General features: G+C 34.7%; 2 protein-coding genes across 4 annotated transcripts in view; one reads left to right on the forward strand and one right to left on the reverse strand.

The window, feature by feature from the left end:
* Positions 1–12891, forward strand: part of PRL-1 (PRL-1 phosphatase) — a 41524-nt gene extending 28633 nt beyond the window's left edge. For all 3 annotated transcript variants that reach the window (XM_068770600.1, XM_068770601.1, XM_068770602.1), the window contains exons 2-6: positions 4744–4930; positions 5852–6335; positions 10846–11012; positions 11443–11574; positions 11906–12891. In XM_068770600.1, coding sequence (XP_068626701.1) covers positions 6228–6335; positions 10846–11012; positions 11443–11574; positions 11906–12014 — 516 coding nt within the window. In that variant the 5' untranslated portion in view covers positions 4744–4930; positions 5852–6227 and the 3' untranslated portion in view covers positions 12015–12891. The remainder of the gene's footprint in view (positions 1–4743; positions 4931–5851; positions 6336–10845; positions 11013–11442; positions 11575–11905) is intronic.
* Positions 12892–15471: 2580 nt separating this feature from the next.
* Positions 15472–23177, reverse strand: LOC137926756 (deoxyribodipyrimidine photo-lyase-like). The gene is made up of 7 exons (XM_068770446.1): positions 22775–23177; positions 22323–22525; positions 21166–21324; positions 20255–20453; positions 19373–19565; positions 18256–18497; positions 15472–16425 (listed from the first exon to the last, which is right to left on the reverse strand). The coding sequence occupies exons 1-7, from the start codon at positions 23175–23177 to the stop codon at positions 16259–16261; spliced, it is 1566 nt and encodes a 521-aa protein (XP_068626547.1). The 3' UTR covers positions 15472–16258.
* Between the last annotated feature and the right edge of the window lie 312 nt (positions 23178–23489).

A 23489-nucleotide genomic window follows, 5' to 3' on the forward strand; every position in this document is an offset into this window, starting at 1 on the left:
ATCTGTCAGGGAAACCTATGTCCAGTTGTGGACGTCGTGCGACTGAAATGATGATAAGGTCGCGAATTGCCACCAACTTGAGCTTAATGTAAACAGGCGATTCAGATGAATTACATGCAAGAGACTCGCTTGTGTATTAACATTGTAACCTAAGCCGCTTATCGGCTACGTGACTTAAACACAAGCAATCTCAGATCGTTGGCGCGGCAACAATCCGCCGATAACTCGGGAAACTGACCTTCGACGTACGAGCGTATCGCTGGAGATTCGAATGTTCTACCTCAACCGCTTTATGTCCATTCCAATCCATTTCACGTTATCTATATCGAAAAAGGTGAATCGTGTGACGTACACATCGGTTGCGGATGGGTAGTTATATCGACACAATTCGATTCCAGTATATCGAGTTAGCTGTATTAAATTTGCGTAATATTATTATGAAAAAATGAATGAAATATTTTAGTCTCTCTGACCTCATTGGCAATCTCACAACTGTCCAACGGGATATATAAAGGCGTATACTCGGGCTTTTTCTATGCAATCGAATCTAGAATGAAGAAAGCCGTGGACGAAAGTCAAAGTTACTGTAGTAGAATAGTTGATTGGCAGATTTAAACGGCAGTGGTATAGTGTTATGGCATAAGGTTTTGGAGTGGAGACCGCGAGATAAAGGTGAAGAGACGTCCTTTTTAAGAAGGTCGGAAAACACTTGATGCAAGCAACTTTCTGCCGGTCTTATTGTAAAAATATAGAATAAACCTATGCCCAGTACTGTGTACGCCTCGTGACTGAAATAATGATGGTTATTAAAATATCATATTTTTAATCTTACAGTCAAAGACAGGAGTTGTAGGTTTATACCTACATATAAACTTAAAGATATCGATATTTAATGGTTAACATTATTGTGTTTTCATTTACAGCTGTTATTTATTTTATTTATTCAAAATGTGTATTTAACTCAATTTTAACGTGAGATTTGGAAATAATATTAAAAAAAAACAATTTGGGTAGCTTAAATTATAGCAAAGTCATTCGAAAGGTATTTAGATATTCATTATTCTGACAAATGAACAGTTACGATGTGATATACATGGTTTCTTCAAGAAAAACTTACATAATATTGTAAGACCGACGGCAACAATTTTATTAGAACAAGCCCGAATTTTAAACACTGATAGTTGAGGAAATGTATTCCGAAGTGCTGTGACGTCACGGCACGAACTTCTTCCTAGAAGCGTTGCATCGCTGGCAACTAACTGCGCTCGTTACGGCCGGCCCGACCTCGCCACCGTTTCCGCGAGTGCATCTACGTGCTGCCGGCCACTTGTGTTTTCCTACTCGTTACGTTTTTTAGAACCATATCTACACAGACGCAATAAATAAAAAAAGTAAAATATGCCTGTATCTATTATTACAAATTTTATACAAGCAGTATAAAGTCTGCAAGGACAGATATTAAACAATATTTAATTTTAATATGTATTAATTCGAATTCTGGAAACTTTTTTACGCCCGTAATTATTATTGAAACCATTGATTTATAGATAAGATGTACCATACATTATTTGACATCGAATGAATGAAACAATCACCGTACATTTTTAATATTTCAAAAATTCTTACAACAGTGTAAAATTTCATACTTTGTTAATATCCAATGTCGTGGATACCGCGCGATATAATAATCAATAACAGAGGAATATGTACCAAGGTTTTTGCAATCAATGTTAGTGTCTCACCTGCGGTCAAGTTTTCCTCTACCGGGCGTACAATTGTAGTACTTCATGTTGTAATTATTTAATCCTATGCTGGCGTAAACACCACACCAAATGTTTAAAAATCTAGTCACTTTCTGTACTTTAATTATGATAAAAATATAAATCGTGTATTGTTACATGTATTACATATTTTTTTGAATCTGTGCGGATATTTCACCGTATATAAAAGTAATCACACTGCATTATTATAATTTTTTGTCTATTGAATGCGACAGGAAAATAACATCTGGCAGTCCAAAGCAAGGACTGATAATGAACAATAATAAATTTTAATTAGTAGTAATCTGAATTTTGAAAACCATTTTTCTTGATATATCATGATTATTATTAATTACTTCTGAAACCACTTTTTTTGGTACATTCACTCCTTGTTACGTATACAACAAATCATCCTGAGCATCATAAGCAAAAAATCATTGCTACTATTTTTCTTTTTTTTCTTTATTGTAACAGTTATCTCGATCTTCGTCAGAGGGAGAATTACAGACAATTGTTTGGTGAAATTTCTGGATGTGAACAGAGATACGACGTACCAAAACTATATTCGCTCGGATGCTATACAATTAAATATGAAGAATATACTATTCGCGAAACTAGTTGGCGTCTCTTCGATAAACATTTATCCGGGCACGTGGCTCCGGGCGAGCTCGTACGCGACGCTTATTGAATTCGCATTGTCTGTCCATAACGAGCTGCCAGCGCTATTGATAGACCAATAACATCCGCGCTGACATCCGAATGCCCTTGCCGCTGCGTTTATACAAACGTGTGAAAATATTTTCAAATCTACCTTTGTTTCGGATGGGTGACGTCATATGTAATTGCATCAGTGAAGACCATTTGTATGGAACGACTGAAACTCGTCGCACTTCCTGCGTGTTAAGAATATAACAAACTGCCACGTGGATTGTATACACACAAAATATACATAATATCCGAACATTGTAAACGGCTTATTATTACTATATTTTTATTTCTTTATAAATAGCGATATTTTTAAACCATTGTTTTTTATATAGGGCAGACATACAATGATTGACAGCAACTGAGCTTTATATTCGCCACTTGAAAACTGTTACACCCATATTCAATTATATCTTTGTCTACTCGAGCTATTTTCGTCTCCCCCTATATCAATTATATTATCGTCTGGAAGAGACTACTTTACAGGTACTGTCTATTTGTTATTGGTTTTTATGCAATAGTTTTCCAAATATATACTTCATTCTTCTTAAATAGATTAAAAGAACGGTAAATAACATTATAAATAAAATAAAACAACTTGAAACGTAAAAACTTTTTCAAATTTGATAGTGTACTTGGGGACGGGAGTCGTCTTTTTAATTTATTTCTTAAAGTTTTCAGACAGTTTTTTTCAATCATTGCCATTATTTTATTGATTATTGATGTTGCCTAAAGACTATTCTCTAATTCGTAGGTGTAGCGCAGTACATTTATAATATTAATAACACATGCCGCTTTCAAGGGATTTAGGCAAAGCTAAGCGTAGTTAAATTTTAACCTATGAAGAATGAAAGATTTTTCCATACGTTGTAATTCGTATATATGATTCACATGTGTAAAGATTAGTCATCTTTACATCTGTGAACGGAATTTTAAGTTCATTACTTTACAGCTAAGATCCTGAAGAGCAGATATCTTCAAAGATATTTTTAAAATCTATAAGACAGTAACGTTTATTTTTGTAACATTCTCACAGTTCATTATTGAGCATAAAATTAATTGTTCTGTCGGTTCATTTATCGGATTTGGCTAGACGGAGCGCGGCGAACGTTACGCGAGAGAACGTCTGCATTGTTGCACATGTATGTGGTAGTCTGGGAGTTTATTGACCGTCTCGTCTGGCATTCGGACAGCCTTCTGCTCCCCAGACTCAGTCCCACCGATTACGACCCCAACGCCGCCGGAGACGACTTCGCAGCGTTTACTCTTATTTTGTCTGATGCACATCTACTACTTTGCAAATGTCTCCGAATTTAATTTCTAGTTCTATCAAGTTCTTAGTTACCAATGTTTAATAAAATTTTCGTTAACAATCGAATTATATTTTAACGTTATAAGGCACAAATTTAAATTAAATTAGTAGTATTAAAAAAAGAGGACATTATATAAGTATTTTTTAAAAATATCATATAGTCTCTAGAAAATCGTGACATTTTAATAACTGAATGATTTTAATAGTTTGATATCTTGGGGAAATTATTCCCCATGATATTAAATTTCCAAGAGACCACGTTTCCATTAGACGCAGGTAAATCTAAATAACTGCAGATTATTTTATTATATTTGAATGAAAATATTTCGAAAGATAGAAACGTCCACAAATTCCAACTTTCCTCTTGGCTCCATCCCAAGTCTGTCTTTCGTCGTTCCTTAAAAATCTTAACGGAAATAAATATATATGCCAAGACGTTGGCTTGAAATATCGGGCTGCTAATTGTGACGGCGGCGCATATAGCTGTTTCGGTTTTCATCAACATATTAGAGGGAAATGTGTAAACATGACGCGAAAGTCCCACGGACGGCGGGCTCCTGCCAAAAATTGTTGCGTCGCGGCAAGTAGCTCGGGAAGCGTCTGAGCACACCGACGTGATCTTACACACGATTGATTACTGGTGCCATAGAACCAGGGCCTGTGGTTCTAAGATGCTCGTGCTTTGCCCAGCAAACGATTTTCATTATCAAGTACTGTTCGCCCTGTTCTCAATCATTTCCGAAATCCTCCTCGCGTGTCGTGACGTGCGTCAATTGAGGAATGTGCTTATCAGTGTATAATGTAAACATTACGTTCATGTCACGTTCGTAATCGAACTGTAAAAAAAATTTGCGCCATTGAAGACAGACAGAACTTTTCTACTAGCTAATTTCGGTGATTAGCGTTTTTAAATTTGTAAGTGTATAGTAATGATTAGCGTGGAATTGAGTTAGCCGTTGTTTGCAGCTGGGCATTTCTTCTGTGGCGACATTGATGGAGTTCCGCTTGGACAGCGCGGAGTACTGCCAGGCCCAACACAAATAAACAGCGGGCGTTTCGTGCGAGAGGGAACGCGGCGCCACCAGCTGAACCCATGCCCGCTGCGAGCGCACACATCCAACCCGCGCTCTGTATGTCGTACACCCACCCACAGGTAAGTCCATAAACCTTTAAACCAAATTCACATCAGCCACGTATTATTTGCAGTATTGTTTTTACATTCATTGGTTTAAGCGCACTCGTATCGTATGTGTGGCTTGTTCCGCCTATCACACTATCGACTATTGTAATTATATGTCTTACGTACAAAAGTGCAACGCGGAATTTAAAATCTCCTCCCTTATATATAATGTATATGTCTTCTCTCTTATCTCTTTTCATTTCTCAATAGGGAAACATTATTTTTAAACCTATGCCGTGATACTCGTGAGCTCATTCGATGTTCATCAAGCTTGAAGATACCAGTCGTAACTACGACTGGTTTCACAACTGTGAACATGGGTGAAATAACCTAAGAAACCTAGAAATACTTGTTATATATTAATGTAAACCTAAGAAGTCATTATAATCGCGTTCAAGTCTTTGTTTAGTTACGAAATGGCATTGAACCTTTCACTTTCTTTACTTGCACTTAGCAAGTACTCGCGAACTCGAAACCTCCAAGAGTCCTTTCACTTATCTGATCCCGCGTCGAGTATACAAGATGTTTAATGAATGCGAATGGACGCTCTTCAATGACCACGGCGAGTTCACTTATCGAAGTGCACACAGCGATAGCGTCGTCGTGTTTACAGTATTGTTATCGCATCGCTGTGTACCGGCTGGAGTCGAGCGGCGCAAACACTCGAGTGATGCGGGGCACGCACAGGTTCTGCACACGGCGGGCATCTCCCCTTCCGAACACATACTCACGTGCCCGCCTCTCATACATCATCGATTTTTATGAACTAATTGTCAAATCCGCGAGTGTTCCCCGTCGCTTTGACGCGAGCCATAAAAACGAAATGTCCTCGCCCATTAATCAGACTTTCACCGTTTTCTCTTTATTAACCCGTTCCGTTGGTTTCTGTTTCAGCTACCTTAAGTTCGGAACCCGCTGCTAATTGGAGCACATCGTTCAGTTGCCGGAGTTCGAGCGGAAAATAAAAACAAAACTTATGCTACGCGGCTGACTCCCTGTCGTTTCGAATCCCCATTCTGAAACTTTTTTTATCCGTCTTCGAATGTTCTCGAGCGTTTGAAGGCGACATCCATGCGGGTGGTTTTCATTATATAATTGGACCCTTTCTAAAAAGAAACCACGAAACTGCAGTGTGTTGTGTGGAAATAGAGTGACAATTTGCCTGTTAGACTCTGACGGATAACTGCGCGTGTCGACGCGAGTGAAGTGAAGCTACCACCTCGGTGTGAGATATTTTTTGACCGTTTGGAGAAAGAGAAAAGTGGTCACCATGAAGCAGAAGGACATCAGACCGGCGCCCTCGCTCATCGAGTACAAGAACATGCGTTTCCTCATCACCGATCGCCCCTCGGACGTCACCATCCAGTCCTATCTACAGGTATGTGCCCTACGACACAGATAACGCCTTGCTACCGTACATTTGTACGCTTTTACATATCAAACGGAAACGGTTCCTACCTATTACATAATGTTATTAATGACACCAATCATACTATTTCGTTTGCGTGTACATACAGATCCTTTAAGTTTTGATTACAATGATGCAATTCAAATAGAATCGTACAAAATTTAGGATAACTTACTTGCTTTCAAAGCAAAACATCGCGCTGTGGAAACGGTCGCAAAATTTTTATTTTTAAAAGGTATAATAAATATATATGAAATAAAACATGATTATTAGAGATTCAGTCCTTAGGCTGTTTCGTCCAAAACGGACTTGGTGTAACTGTGGACGGCTAACGTTGTTTTTTTTTATATTGCTGTGTTGTGAATTGAGCCGACACCACACTAACAGTTTCTGAGCTGACGCGCAATTAGCCTTTCGTGTAAGAATGAAATTCATCATTGTTAACTCGAATGGACTATACTTGCCTTTGCGTTCAATGGTATGCCTTCAACTGCTCACAGTGAACTAAGGAACTATTGAATTAGTTACTACTGATCGTGGCCAGGCCAATGATGGATTAATGCCTTTTTAAGGCGTACTTTATTTTAATTTATGAATTTTAGTTCTGTAAATTATAATAAATTTCAAACAACTTAAAAACAATGATGTTTATTAAAAAAAAGTAGTTTAAATAGGTAGGTGTTGGCGGAGAAGTACAGCAAAGAACTCCGAATTCTTCCTAACGGCCTATAAAGCGCGTATTGTTAAGGCGGAACAATAGAGGAAGTGATTAGGACAATCAATTTTCGAGTCGTTAACAGTCGCGGCTCGGCTCTCGCAGCGGACGCGCCTGTCATCATGGTATCTCGCATGATACGAGCCTACCCTCGTAATGAGAACAATTGTTTAAATGGCGCTCTGAAGCGTTCAACTCTACCGAGTCGACGTTAAAGTCCATTTTTTATCTACGCATATATAAATACCGTTAGTCTATTGGTTCCAATCAGGTAATTTTATTTGAGGTTCCGGAGATCGCGAGATGAGTTACGTAATAAACGGTTTATGTTAAACGCTTTCCGCGGCTTACCTCCACTAGCCCACGGAATCTGTATTTACTAACATTCATTTATTCGCATTGGATTATTTGCGTACGTCATAGATAGAATGCCAGTAGTGTTTAATTTAACAGAAATTACAACCAGATTGAACTCTTCGATATTGACATTCTTCATTTTAAAGATGAGGGATTCCATAAGGCCACAGTGTAGATCAAGACCAGAAAATCTGTTGGCAATTGTAGCTTCACTAGATTTAATGGTGACAGAACGCTAGCTAGCTAAAGTTAAAAAGCTAGACTATTATAGACTTCTTTACAATATCTAAGAACAAGGGTTCTCTAAAGAATCTCGACTTGTTCTGTTGTATTAAATATCTCGGCCTGTTGTACTAAATTTTGAACAACCAGATCAGGAAGCCTCAAACTTTCAGTTCGCTAGGGGACCTCGGATTGAGCTGTCACTCGAATTGCGTTTCAAATTCCGGTTAGAAGGTGCCCCAGAGAGCCAAACGCTGTTTCGGTCCGCTGCTGTTATAGGATTATAATGGTTATTGTTCCGCATTCGATTGTATGTGCGAACAATGCCACCGATATTAAAGTACGTTATCATTGTTAAGGTGCTTATTTTATTAACCTTTTGTTGTTAACGTCTACTTTTTTATCCTTGTCGTTGGAAAAATTAATTAAGCTTTGAGCACGGGTATAAAATTAATCAATACATTATTTCCAAGACCTTAAATGAAATCCTAAAAAAAATGGTATTTATTACATTAGTTGGCCCAATTTTTAGTTAAAAAGCGTTTTCTTTTAAATATTTAACTATTTGAAGTGTTCTTTGTTGATGTATTTGAGTAATTAGCTTTATTTTATACCGAGCCCATATCTGTTTGGATAGGCGTGGCAGTTAATTCTAAATGTCAGTATAAATCGGTCAGTAGTGTTAGATTCTTTAACTTAATTTATTCACCCTAATTAAAACAAAATAAAACCATCGAATGCTGTGAATTTATGCCCCTACTACATGTTTATTTATCACTGAAGCCGCCACACAGGACGTGCCGTATTGGTTAATTTAGTAATTACAAGCCTAGAACATTCCACGGTGAGTTGGCAACGCGCTTATTGCTAATAGCAATTATAAGTGACTAGTTTACGCGGTTCTTGGTAAATTGAGAAAGTCGTAATAAACGAAAAAGTCCAGCAATTACTTTCTGTTTTGGAACATGACTCCAACAAAGTTCAAAATGATTGCGAAGTGATAGTAATGTTAGCTGTAGTCGAAATTCGAATCATAATCGGATCAAGCCGTGATTCGATTCGGCGACGGTTTTAAGTTACACTTACAAGGAAACCATTTATCTTGGTAGATTTCGCTGTAAATGTCAAAACAAAATTGAATTAATAGACTTTTTATAATTATATTGTTCCATATAAATTTGGATTCTAAGCGAACCCCAAAATGCTTGGAATGGCAGCATAATGATTAGACGCTGGGTTACATTCCCCGCAGCATACATTATACGCTAACTATATAACAATAACACATCTTAGAAACGAAATATAAATATCTTGAAGAAATCAGAATAGGATCGAACATAATTGTGTCACCACCCACGCCCGCACTTGGCCTGCGAGCCTGAAGTAATCCTTTAATTTAAACAAGTGTGTATTCAACAGTCAGGAAATAATATAATGAGACCAACCAATAAAACTAATAAATCTTTTCCAACTTATGAATACCAAATACTTCCATAACATCGCAAATATTACGCTTATATAAACTACTCCCACAGTTTCAGAGTTGATAATTAAGTTGCAAAGTTTGCACGTTTAACTTTGCCGGTCAATTAGGTACACAATTTGCTTCATGTTATTTGCTGAAGTTATTATTTGATACTAAATGTTAATTACGAGTTTCTCTTTATGTCTGATGAATTTCTAATTTGTTTGTTTATGTTTTACTCGATCGTTTTAGTTATATACTCTTATCTTATCTTATAAGTTATATACTCTTGGCTTTCTGGATTTTTGTACTACAGAAACGGTGATTTTTTTTTCTCCACCACCACAAATCACCTTTAGGAATCATAGGAATTTGGAGAATCTGAAGGAAGCTAGTACATACGCATACAATTTAAATGATGCCGAAATATTTAAACTTTACAATTTGCACTGTAATAAAGCGATAGAAAAATGTGGTCTAAGTTAGAATATTTTATTTACCATATGATACTGTACATATGAGCAACTTTAGAATTGTAAGTCTAAATGATATATTTTTGAAACATTACGGATTTAAATTTATTAAATTAAATTTGTACATATATATATACTTTTTTCTAAAAACTTAATACATAGGTCACCGACGTAGCTCAAAAAATTGCCAGTCTGTACTGGCAATTAGCGAATTAGAAATCTAGATAGAACCAATTAGAAATCTAGATTGCAAGTTTCTCAATATGCAAAGAAGCTACATCTTTGCGTAAAGGTAAATAAATATCCAGACGAAGAAACGAACCAACCCATGGACTCGATCAAAATATTGTTACCTGCAAATGATAAACTTTAAATAAAATATATAATAATTAACGCTAAGTATGAAAGTAATGTAAAGTAAATAAAGAGAACCGCAGAAGAACCATGATCGCTGACAAGCTCAAAGAATTTCTCGTCTTAAGTGACAATGGTCAGGGCACCTTGCTCGTGCAGTCGGCGGTTGGCTGAAAGGTTTTTTTGGTAGGCTCACCACCAGCAGCGACGAAGTAGTCAAAATCGCGAGTCGCTGGTTGCGGGCGGCGTAAGAAAGGTCATTGTGACGATGTTTTGGGGAGGTCTATGCCTTGTAATGGGCGTATTTCTATGATGATAATGGCGAAGCACTCTATATTCAACGCTATTAATCAAGTATATTTTAAGTAAGAAAAGGACTAACATATAGCTACTTCCTATAAATGTGCACTCGGTGTTTTGCACTAATTGGTGTTACATTACCCCTGAGGATGCCCCGTGGAAGGGTGAAACGCGTGTCGAATAATTTAACGGTGGTAGTTGTGTAATTAGCATTGTTTGCCACATGCGCATTTATCAGCGGGCTGGCGGGCGGTGCATTTTATTGCACGACTACTGCTACATAGCGGAAGTAGCTATATATTAGTCCTTTTCTTACTTAGGATGGACTTCCGCAAAGTAACGCTTGAAACCATTAGACAAGTATAGCTTAGCTAGCGTCTTCCAATGACCTTATGCAGATCTTCTGTCCACCTTGTCTGTGGGCGACGTATTATGTTGCGCTTCCCCGTCCGTTCAGGAGTAAGTTTCTAGGCATAAAAACAATATATTTTTTTTAACATTAAGAAGAGTTATATTACAATAGTATTTTCAGTTAATGTCGAAAGAGAATTCAGGTTATATATATTCAAGAGCTCGTTGTTTGTGTGCGTATAGGAGCTGCGTAAGCACAACGTGTGCACGGTGGTGCGCGTGTGCGAGCCCAGCTATGACACGGCGCCGCTACGCGCCGAGGGCATCGAGGTGCGCGACCTGGCTTACGACGACGGCACCTTCCCACCGGCCAACGTCGTCGACGACTGGTTCGAGATACTGCGCGACAAGTAAATACTTACTAGTTACTTTACCATAGATAACTTTAAAAAAAAAGTTCTTTTTCAAGTCCTATTTCAAAGTAGAAGATTGGCAACCAAATCTCTATGCAATTTAGGTAATAAAGTAATTCTATTCTATTTTATTTTTTTATAACATTCCATCCACTCTTGGCCTTACTTGTCCATGTTTTATTTTAATGTAAAATGACAACAATAACAAATAGTAGCTAATGACTAATTTGTAACAAACAAAGGCTAAAAACACATTTTCGTAAACATCACAAAAATAGTAAGAACAGAAAGAGCTAAGTAAGGTTAGTAAATACATTCTCTTCTCGCTAATACTTATAATCTGTTATAGAAACTCCAATCATCTCGACGTGTAAAAGGTTTCTAGAATTTTACCGCGAGCTATATTAATCAAAGAAACTGTTTGCAGAGCGCAGAACAAACCGGAGGCGGCGGTGGCGGTGCACTGCGTGGCGGGCCTGGGCCGCGCTCCAGTTATGGTGGCCATCGCACTCATCGAGCTCGGCATGAAGTACGAGGAGGCCGTCGAGACCATACGAGAGTAAGTTTTGTTATACTCGTACACTTTGTACGAATGTTAACAAACTAGGTCATTTCAATTAATTAATCTTTAATGCAATATTTACGCGAATATTATTCAAGGTATTAAAAATAGCGCAAAAACCGTCGCTGCACGTCTTCTGTTAACTGAGTAACTTTCTCACCAGTAATATATTTTTATTATTAAGTTCACGAGACGAGGCTCTAAACGATTATGACGAAATCTTAAGCATGGTTAATTTATAGGGGTCTAGGTTAGGTACCTACAGCATATGTCCCAGAAATAATAAACATTTAAAATGGTTGTGTATTAATGCTTTTATCATCCGCAGTCAACGTCGCGGCGCCATCAACGCGAAGCAGCTGTCGTACTTGGAGAAGTACAGGCCCAAGTCCCGGCTGAAGAAGAACGGCCACAAGAACTCGTGCTGCGTGCAGTAAGCCAGCGCCTGGAAACCGTCCCGCGCCCGCAAACAGCGAATGTAGCTCTGCTTTCACACACACACTCACACGGGGGAGCACACAACTAAACTAGTTTATAAACAAACCACGTCGCCCGTTTATTTTTCCGTTCCGTACGCCGCCACCGAGTCCCGACCGCGAGCGACGCCCGCGGGCATCGCGCACATTCCCGTCTCCAGCCACGGATCCCTCAGCCTCATCAAACATTTTCACTTTTCTATAAAAATTTTACCGAGAGCCTTATACGTTCAAAGGCCCAGCTCTCGCGCCGTACTGTTTTAGTGGAATATGTTCGTAGAAGCGAGCCACAGTTTGTGTTCATAGCCGACAGTCCTACTCGGGAATCTATATACTTGAAATCATAATAAAACAATAACCATAATAAATACGATTCCGTACCTCTGCCTTGATTTTCGATTTTATTCCTTTTGTGTGTTGACATTATGATTACTTTTTCTTATTATTATTTCATTTATAGACTATATTAATAAAATGAGACATAATAGACATTGAAATGAGTACTTTGTTTCTTATGACGATTTAAATTTTTCTGACGTGAATATAAATTTGTTTTGTGCTTTTGTGAAAAAAATATATGTATGGATAAATTAGATATTGTTTTAAAAGCTGTGTATAGGTGATTCGAAATTTTACAAACCTCTAACTATATAATGTATTTGCGCATGTAACTTACCATTAACCATGTGATGGTAATTGACTCACTTGATGTTCCGACGAGAAATAGCTCTTTGATATTATTTTTCTATTTCTAATTTTATGAAGATTATCGAAGTATATGATTGTGTAACCACGGAACAGTCACATTCATAAATAAAAATATTTATAAGCAAAGCAACCGATGTTTTATTTTTCTATATCATTACATATATATATAAATAAATAATACATAAAGTTACGATCTAACATCAGCAGTCCAAATGTATATACACTAAGGTTTTTTGGATAAGATGAACCATGCAATAATTGACAGCAAGTAAGTTACATAATTATACATTCACTCCTTTAAAGCTTTTACACTTATAAACAATCACCTGTATCAACTTATGCTCTTAGGGTTGTCACCTAATTTAAATATCTTTGGTACATTGTGATGCTGGATTATTATGGTAACATTACATATTCTTTATTTTCTTATAACATAAGGCACATTATTAATATTTGTAATTTCAATATTTTAATGCATGTATTACTGATGTGACTTCTTATAAGTAAATAAACCAATATATAATTTCAATAAAACTAAACTTTAAAATCTGGATTGAATTTTGATTCATTCGCGAGAGAGGTTAAAAATACTGTGTCAGCACAGCTCTAATTGTTTTACTATTATCAAAAGATACGCTTGAGGATATTTATAGTTGGAATAAAACAGTTTTGATGCCATTGTTTATTTACGGAATTATTTATACAACGTCCAATGACCTCCAAGTACCCGCATCGAAATTCAGACGTAAACATGCTATTTCAGTCACTGCATGTGTATTTGTGCTATTTAATGCTAATAATATCAGTGGTGTTTAAACCTTGCAATGCATTAAAATAATGTTTTATTATCGACCTCGTCAAGTATTTTATCTTACATAGACACACGCGGTAATTCGTTTTGGATGTGATCATAGAGTAAATAATTAGTATTAGACATCACATCGAAACATCTCGTTCAACATTCCTTAGTGCTTTAAGAAGAAAGTCTACGACCAATGTGTCTCCCACTCTGGGCACTAAGTGGCAAGCTTGAAGTCGTTCAACGAGCCATGAACAGGCCTATATGCTCAGGATTATTCCACGAGATCTAATCTATATAGCCGGCACCTGCAAGTTGCAGTGACAGCGTGCAGGCCTCATAGCAGGAATTATGGCCGCAGAGATATATTGAGACATTTTTTTTCAGTTACTTTTTTTATCACTCCGATTCACAATTTTTATTACTCTTCTTCGCTTTTTACATTTTCTTTCCTTCTCTTACCATTTAGTTACATTCCATATCATCCATATCATCCTCTCTCTCTCTCCAGTTGCAATTTTTATTTTTTTTATTTAATTATTATCAATTTTTTCAATTTTGTTTCATTTCAGAACTCTTACACTTTCGTTATATAATTTATATTCATTTTCTTTGTTAACATAAATATTCTGTTATCTTGTCTTCATTTTTATTTGACTTACACGTTACATTTTTACTTATTACCTCCTTTACAATTTTTCGGCAATACATCACTTGTGGCGATACTCTTTGTTTCCCATTAGAGAGTCGATAATACCACTCTCCACCCTTCTTCCTAACTCTAGCCCAGTCTGCTCTTGCACTTGCAAATATGAGACAGTTTAAGGTTGTGGAGTGAAGACCACGGACCGACAATCGCTGAGTAGGATGTCCACCCACAAGATAGATAGACAAACTTGTTGGGTTCGTCGGAAGATGCGGGATCCAGGCAGCTTCAAACCTGTCCTAATTTAAATCATCGGAGGAGCAATTGTCCAGCCAACGTCTTACGGTTGAAATGGTGATGATAATTGATCATAATGAAATTGTATCATCTATTTCACGCATTTCCTAATATATGCTTCTCAATAATTATTTACTCATAAAATACAAAGTACTGATTCGAACATATAATTTGGGTTTTGCTATGTTTGGATTAGACAGGTTGTAACATTGTATAGTATAAATTTCCTTATACCACTGTTATCTTTGGCATATCATCATTTCAGCTGTACGACCACATCTGGGCGTAGGCTTTTTCCGTAGATATCCTATTGCACTGGTTGGAAGCTGCATCCAACGTCTTCGGGGGACCACAACGCGGTTTTCTATCCTCCTTGTGGGTGGAAGACTTACGCTGCGCTTGCTGGTTCGTGGTCTCCAGTGAGAATTTTGAGGCCCTAACGGTCATCTCCGAGGTCCGTGTGGCCTGCTTATTGACACTGCTATTTGCCAATCTTGCTGGACTATGACCGTTATCTACAAATTTCTACGAATCTGCTCACATTTGATTCGATCTCGTAGAGAAATATTATTACTATTTATCCAATTATAATCTGATCTAATTCTTTTTAATTAATAACGTCTTGGTTGTTAACGGAGCATGACTAAGCAGACTTATAATGACGATCCACTGCGTTCTAAATTAATTATCGTTATATGATAATTAATTAAATTTATATTTAAACAATAATTTAGTAATATGCGAACGTTGGGGCACGAAAACCTTTTTTTTATATGATGCGGAAAGGAAACAAAGTATTGGTAATAAAATTATGAAAATGTATTTAGAACAATATTAATAACATTATTTTTCATTAAACACTTAAACGTCTAGAAACAATAATGATTTATAACAAACATGTTAGTAATTATAAATTTATATTATTTATTGTATGCAACAAGACATTAATGTAAACATACATTTAAGATTTTAAAAAATGAGACATTTTAGGAGAAAATTTGTAAAAATTCGTAATATCAAACTCTTAGTTATATAGTAAATAAGTACAGTACCCCCTTAAGTATATTATTTAACATATGTGTCCGAAAACATAACTTATCGTTATTGTTAGTCATAGCGATGTAAGGAAGTGCTTACACTGGTGGCAAATAAAGTCTACATACCTATAAATAAAACAACTGTTTCATCCCCACTCGTGACAATATTCTGCTCAGCTAATATTTATATTAAACATCTAGAGGTTATACAATGAATCCTAGGAAACCTGACATGAAAACAATGACGCAATATTTGAATTATGTTTAAAATAAAATTACATTGTAACGTTTTAAAAAGTAGTCACGTGTAAAAGCATCTTTACATTTTTTCCCATTATTGATGCTTTACAATCATATCCCTTTCCCTTGCTTACAGAAGTGCGATTGAGATAGCGCTATATCTACTATCCGAACGAATTGCTTTCATCAAATATCTGATCCAGAAATTGCTTTAAAAGGGATGAGTATGAAATTGAGGTATTTATGAATTATTAATAAATGTATTCAGATATTTAGGGCATATAACTATATACTAAGAATACTTAAGAAACTAATATTTCGTTGTACTTTTTATAATCTTCATAAATTAACTATTAAAGTAATTAAATAGTAAAAATTAGTAGTAACAAGTGTAATGTTAAAGAGATTGCTTACTTGTAAAAACATTATAAAATATCCACACACCACTTACAAATTAACTGTTAGTGTTTAAAATATATTATTTCTTGGCTACGTACTTATGTTTCTTGCCGCCATAACGCGCTACGAAAGCGTTCACGTCGAACTTTCGTTTACACCCTTCATAGTTCATATACCTTACCTTGCCGAAGACAGCACGCTCCGCCCAACCCTGGTCATGTATGCCGCATATTGACCACATACAACCTGCACAATTTTTAACAAATCAGGTATTAACATATAAATAGAGACTAATAAACTAATTAACTATGTACCTATAAATTACACATATATACATAGAAAATTAGATAATTGTAAACTTATCAAATATAGAAACATAAATTTTACTTGTTAGACATGAACTTTTTAAATAAATATATTATGTTGTATATTTTTTTTCATGTACTTAACTCTAAATTAAAAATGTAATTAAATAAACAGTTGGCTTGATGTAGAAATATGTATATATATGTATGAAACATTCATTAAATAATAAAAACACAAGTTATATATATGTATTTATACATATGTATGTAACAATTATTCTAAATTTTGTTTGAATATATATGGATATATAGATGTATATATATATTTACATTTATATATATATATATATATATATATATATATATACAAATTCATATATTCAATTACCCGCATAGTCTATATTCATTTCATTGTAAGGAGAGGGGCTGAGTAAAATTCCCCCGACAGATGACTAGAATATTATGTTTACGGAAGTTTATTTCGCAGGTTTCAGCGCGTTCATCTTGACCGAACAGACCTCAGACCTCGTGGAGAAGTCCCTAGGTAACCAAATTTTAAATGATCTTATTAATGCTAATTTGGAAGCACATTCTAAAAATCTGATCTGATGTTCGCTCATACAAGTTCACTATGATGTTATTTCTAGTTATTTAGTTAACTAGGTTGTAGTACTTGTTCACCTTACTTGTGTGGGCTTTAATAAAAAATATGCTTCTCATGAAACAATAAGTTATATTAAGTTGAAATTTTTATCATTTTATGCATTACAAGTGATTAAATTACTATTGTACAAATTCTCTTGCTCTATTTAAAGGTTGCAATATTTTGGGTAGAATTTTTTTTAAATAAATTATCACACAAACTCATTCACTCTAAGCCAGGGATGAGCAACACGCGGCTCGTTAAAAACGCTTATGCGACCCGCCAACTAATTTTAATGTTGAACTTATTTTATATAATTTTCTCTCATCAATATATTGATATAGAATTAATTACTATAAAATGGTATATAATCGTAATTAGTCTATTAAGACTGAATGATGCACGTTGAGACAGCTACATATGTCTAGCTACGCTATCAATTCCAGCTGATGTTAAAAAGCTATTGCTATTGAAAAAACAGTGCTGTACTTGTCATTAAAAATTTCAAAGTTATTTCATTTTACTGTTCTTTTCTTATTTTTACGTTTTGTATTAAAATCTTTACTTTTTCTTAACTTCATTTTTTTTAATTCTAATGTTTATTGTAAATAAAGTTTTGTAAATTAATATTGTGTTACATTATGTGCGGCTCGCAAAATAAATTTTTAAATTTAAATTGGCCCATTGCTTAAAAAGGGTGCTTGCTGCTTTTAGCAGTATATGGTCGAGTGTAAAAACTAACATAAAAAAAATATCCGAAAATTTCAAACTATCACTAATGTTTTTATTTAACATATTTCTTTGCACATTGCTAATCAACCTCAAAATCGGTTTTCATTTATGTTGATCTTTGGAGATCTATTTAGACCTCAAAGAGTTGATATGAACCTTTTAAGAAATCCCTACCTTTATCATTCAAAAGACGTCGACACTTGCACATAGGCCTCCTACATTGAATTCCAATAGGACTGGGCCAATATTTGTTGAAAAGTATTTTATTGTAATAAAATGACCCATTTTAAGTTTATTTTGAGTGTTGATTTATCACATCTTATACTTGAAATGTTTACTAGAAATTTAGGTTGGTATTACTCATACTCTGGGCTTTTTCTAAAGATCTATACATACCAACATATCCATTTGGATCTCTACCATCTATACTATAATGATCATTCATGTATATGGAATATTTTAGAGCATCCTCTGGGCTTGGTGTCCATTCCAGAATCTTCTTACACCAATACATGCGCAGGAAACCATGCATTTTGCCCTCCTTCACCAACTGCAGCTGTGCCGAGTTCCACAACTCGTCATGAGTTTCTGCTTTACACAATTGTTCTAATGTATATATATGTGTCCTTTTGTCTTTTCTAAAATTAAAAAAATATTTTTCACCATAAAATGTAACAAACAGAATTTGATTTTTCTACAAAAAAATATGCATTATACATATACTGTATTTACTAGATATAAGAGTGAAAGAGACAGATGAGATTAATTTGTGTGTCAATGATTATAAAGAAATGTAAAGATCAATTTATATGAAACTTCATTTTTATCTATTTGTCTTTTTAGTTATTGTACTTTTTAGTTAGTAGAAAAAATTCTCTCCAAATTACTTTGTTACGTTGTTTGAGAAACACGTCCACAGATTAAATATAAATCAGTTAAAAAAAGCTAATTCAATGGCAATCTTTTATTAATTGAGCCTTCAAGGCTCAATTAATAAAAGAAACACAAACAGACACGTCCATACAGGCACTAGTCAAAACAAAATGTCATTATTACACTGTAAGATTTTAATGTAAAAATATATATATCTGACAATTAGTTTTAAATTCACAATATGTATATTTTATTATGTATATATATTAAATATGATTTTAATTTTAGTCTTAGTTAAAGAAGGAGAGGTTTCATAATATAGACGCCTATGCTCAAACGACTTGAAACATAAACAATTTTGTGAACAAAGTTATTTTAAGAGATTTAGCTTGTTATCACAATAGGATAAATTTGCCCAATTTCTAGTTTAATTCTGTACAGCAAATATAGTATGACATTAAAATTTCGACCACGAGTAGGTAGACGTAGCGTGGGTAGGCACCCACTAGGTGGGCCAACGATATATTTAATATTGCAGGATGTCGCTGTGAGCAGCTTAAGCCCGGCCATCATGGCGATCTTCGGAGACCTATACCTTACAGTGGAGAATAGGAAGAACATTAAAACTTTACAAGCAAACCTGTGATCTTCCAAAGTTTTCTGCGCCCAGTTACTAGCGCCCTTTAGGCTGTCGTAATTTTCACAATAGAAACAGAAGTTATCAGCCAGTTCACGTCGCACTATCGCTTCCTCTAAGTAAGCATTCACACTTTCTGTATATTGTTTTTTGTAATTTTGGACGCAGAGGGCAACTCTTTGAACTGATATTTGACCTGTAATCAATACAATAAATAGATGTTACCCTATTCGAAGGTTATTTACAGAAAAATATCTACTTTAATATCATCTTAAAATCTCTCCACTACCACATGCAAGAGCATATTTCATCATCATCATCATTATTTCATCATTAAGATGTGGACATCGTCCAGCAGTGGGCCACCTACAACTGGAATTTTATTACTCCATCTTCATCATTATTTAATTTTGTTTAAGAGCAGTATTAATTATAGTGGGTAACAATCATGACTTTTATCATAGGTTGCAGGTACAATTCCTAGTCATGAATTAAAATTATGAACATAGAGATAGGAGAGGCAATTATTGACAAGACGCACATGAGGTATTACACTTTTGACTACCTCCTCCATTTACCAAAACTTACAGCAAGCCAATGGATGAAGACTGCTAACATTAATTTGTAATATTATTAAATACAAAATGTTTCCAGAAAGGTATTTATTTTAATTGTAGATACTTTTTGATTGATTGCCTGATTTGGGCAAAGTCAAATATGACTTTTTTATTATGTGATAATTTTATTATATGTTTAAGTATTATTCAAGTATGTATGTACTTGAATAATACTTAAACATACAATAACAGTTTAACAATAAGTTTATTGTATGTATATGCAATAAACTTGCTATTAAACTTTTATTTAACAAACAATAAATATTACCGAAGTGATACCACGGCGACAAATTGCTTAACACATCTTGTGTAGGATCATTTCTTTTAGAAGCGAAAATTTTTAATTTCTTTTCTATGAATATCTTTAAAATCTTCATAGCTTCATCATAACCGGGTTTGGCCCACTCGACCGGTCCCACAGTCTTGTCTGCTTCTCGGGATTCTATGGCCTCATCCCAGTCTATAGGCTGTAAAATGATATAAGTTTAATAATATACCAGGGGTAGTAAAGCTTTTTGATGGTGCAAGCTATTTTTAAAAATTTAAAATGTTTTGCCAGCCATAATTGAATACGTATTTAAAACACGCAAAAGAATGTGTTCTTTCACAAAAATCATATTTATTCAAATTATTTAAACAAAAGTACAAAATATGTGTGTAATGTAATGAAATTAGATATAATGGTACACAATATGACAGCTCTTCTAATAATACTTAAGATGTGCTTAAATAGTTATGATCGGTATTTGGATTTCGCTAATTTCTAGTGCAATAATGATTTTAATTATTCACACCAGTAATTTGTTTCGATTTCCCAGGAGCTGACTTATCTAATATTAATTTATATATTGAAATAATTCAACAATCAATTAGAGCCAAAGATCCACTTCAAAGAGCCACTTGTGGCTCACAGCATTTTATTTAAGTCAATGAGTTATGTATTTTTCCTTCATTATCATTTTAACTATAGGACATCCAAAGTTGGATATTATTCTCTTAAACAGACTTCTATTAGGAGTGGCCTGCACCCTGTCTTTTGACAACCTTATATAAGTCATTAGTCTACCTTGTAGGTGGACAACTTATTCTGTAATTTTGGGTTCACGGTTTGACCCTGAACCTTAAGGCTTTAGTGCACTATAAATTTATCATTGGTTAAATACATGATACAATACATACCTCTGGTTTAAATTTACTTGTGTATGGATGTTTTATTACTGGAGGAAATTCAGTTAGATATTCATCCAACTTAGAGTTTATTTTATTACGTATAGTCCTTGCAGAGTACTCTTGTTTGTCTGAAGCTATCCAACAAGGCACAACATTGTGTGCATCCACCTGAAAATATTTAAGAAATTTTGTTGTACAAATTTATTGTTCAGCAGTAACTTTGTCTGTTATAAAAGAATTGTACAAGGAAAAGGTACAACAGTTAATATTATTTTTGTTAGTCTAAGTTTCCTACAGTTGGGACTTTAGTCTCTTTTGTATATCAAAGCATATAGATCAAGAGCCGTCCGATCTACAAAGTACAATGCAGTTTGGAAGGTATCATGTCTATTTTTTACAGCATTTTTATGACATTAAATATTCATTCAAAAGGCCCAAATGCAGCAAAATAGCCTTGCAATTTACAATTTTAAATATATAGTCATTTATCAGTAGAATACCACCTAACTGCTATTATTGCCATTACTGGCTTGTATTAGTCTTAAGCAAAATGTTTCAGAGTGATGCGATACAAAACAAACTGACTTATTCTTTCAAGAGGAACAGGAACTGAGGTGAGGATTAAAACCACTAATTGGGCTTATGTTTAGAAGGTACTTTGGAATGGCTAAGACAAATTGAGACCTGACACACATTCTATATCATGGGCACTGCAAAGGGCAGAACAAAACTAAAACAGACACATAATCCAATAAAAAATTGTTTTAATCTCAATGTTAGAATTCTATAATAAAATGAGCCCAAAGTGAAAAAGTCTAGTAATTTTGTTAAACACTTCACATAAATTGTGCAATGTCATGGATTGTACTACTTAAATGCAACAGTAACACTTGTTGCATGTCAGTCCCTTAAGAGACTACCATTGCTCTGTTACTAGTATTAAGTGTAAAGGTTTTTTATACAACTAGGAAACTATTGAAATAATCGAAGATAATAACTTACACTACTTATATTTTTGTTTTGGCAATAAATAAAAAGAAAATAATGTAAAGGATATTTCTTTGCAAATAAATCTAAATTACTAAAGTATAAATAACAATTACTAGAAAGGGATTCAGCAAGTCCATTCTTTCAACTGTTATAAAATACAATTAAACTGCAATAACCTGTATCAAAGGCACATCCTTTTTAAATTTCTTTTTGGCACCATCAAGCCAGCTCATTGGTGTTCTCAGGGGATTGAAATCACAGACCACTGCACCTATTTTGTGGTCTATAATCCATTGTGGCAAAGCATCTGCACCACTACCTTCCAGCAAATGAAATGATATATTTAATTTCGCACATTCAGCTGCCACTTTCTCCAACCCTGTAACATTAAAGACTTTTCTTTATTTTAATTTCTAGATATAGTTATCTAAACAGATTTAAGAAGGTAAACTTAAATACACAATTTCAAAGTAAACATATACATACACTTAAGTACAGCTTAATACATAGTTTTACTTTAACTAGAATCTAAGGCAAGTGTTATCCACAACTACAAATTTAATATGTTTCGTAATTTTAAATATGTTATGGCATTTTAATTAAGGCACAATTTGATTTATGTGATTACCTTTGATTAAAAAATGAAACTGTCTCACAGAAGCGTCTAAATATTTCGCAATCAAACAAAAACAGACATGCAGGGGTACTTCGTTCTTGAGGGCAAGTTTTTGCGCAAATAAAAAGGCCCAGTTGTCTTGAACCCTGCTGTCTCTCGACATCCAATATACGATTCCCTCACAGTAATCTGGTACAACTTGTTCTTGTGATATAATACGCACTCGCTTTTTGTTAAAATCAAACTTTAAAATTGAATCAGCAGTATCTTCGCGTTTCTTTTGCATTTCATTCATAAATTCGGCATGATTCACATTATTTTTTGTGACCAAAGATGATGAAGACAACTTTATTTTCTTTGCAGCAGAAGCCATTTTTGTAACTTTTAATAACGTACCAGGATACACTTTTTTCATTAAATATGGTTTAAAATAATATCATATTTACATTTACTTTAATTTTACGCGGGTTTTGAACTAATTTGAAACAAATTTTCATCTGTGAACTTGAGTATGACAGATCAGCGCATTATGACCAGAACATAATTTTTAATACACATATTTTAAGATACTAATAAAAGTTTATTATTAGTATCTTAAAATATGTGACCGTCAGGTATTTACATGGTTAGATCATGAAGTAAACGTTGTGTTTTTTAAATTTTTTGTAAGTACCAAATATGTGTTTTTTTCAACAGTTGCACTTTGATTTTGGGTTACAAAATTTTC

The sequence above is a fragment of the Battus philenor genome, unplaced genomic scaffold, assembly GCF_028537555.1.
Source record: "Battus philenor isolate CCGP_79_NKW_IND1 unplaced genomic scaffold, ilBatPhil1.0.hap1 SCAF_3, whole genome shotgun sequence".
NCBI lineage: Eukaryota > Metazoa > Arthropoda > Insecta > Lepidoptera > Papilionidae > Battus > Battus philenor.

Bases quoted from the DNA above. Each gene is read 5' to 3' on its own strand.
- LOC137926756 (XM_068770446.1), bottom strand. From the start codon at position 23,177: ATGAAAAAAGTGTATCCTGGTACGTTATTAAAAGTTACAAAAATGGCT. The intron at 21,325-22,322 runs GTTATTGCAGTT...AAATATTTTCAG, and splicing joins AGGATGTGCCTTTGATACAG to GTGGATGCACACAATGTTGT. The intron at 18,498-19,372 runs GTTTGCTTGTAA...TTTTAATTTTAG, and splicing joins AAAACTTTGGAAGATCACAG to AAAAGACAAAAGGACACATA.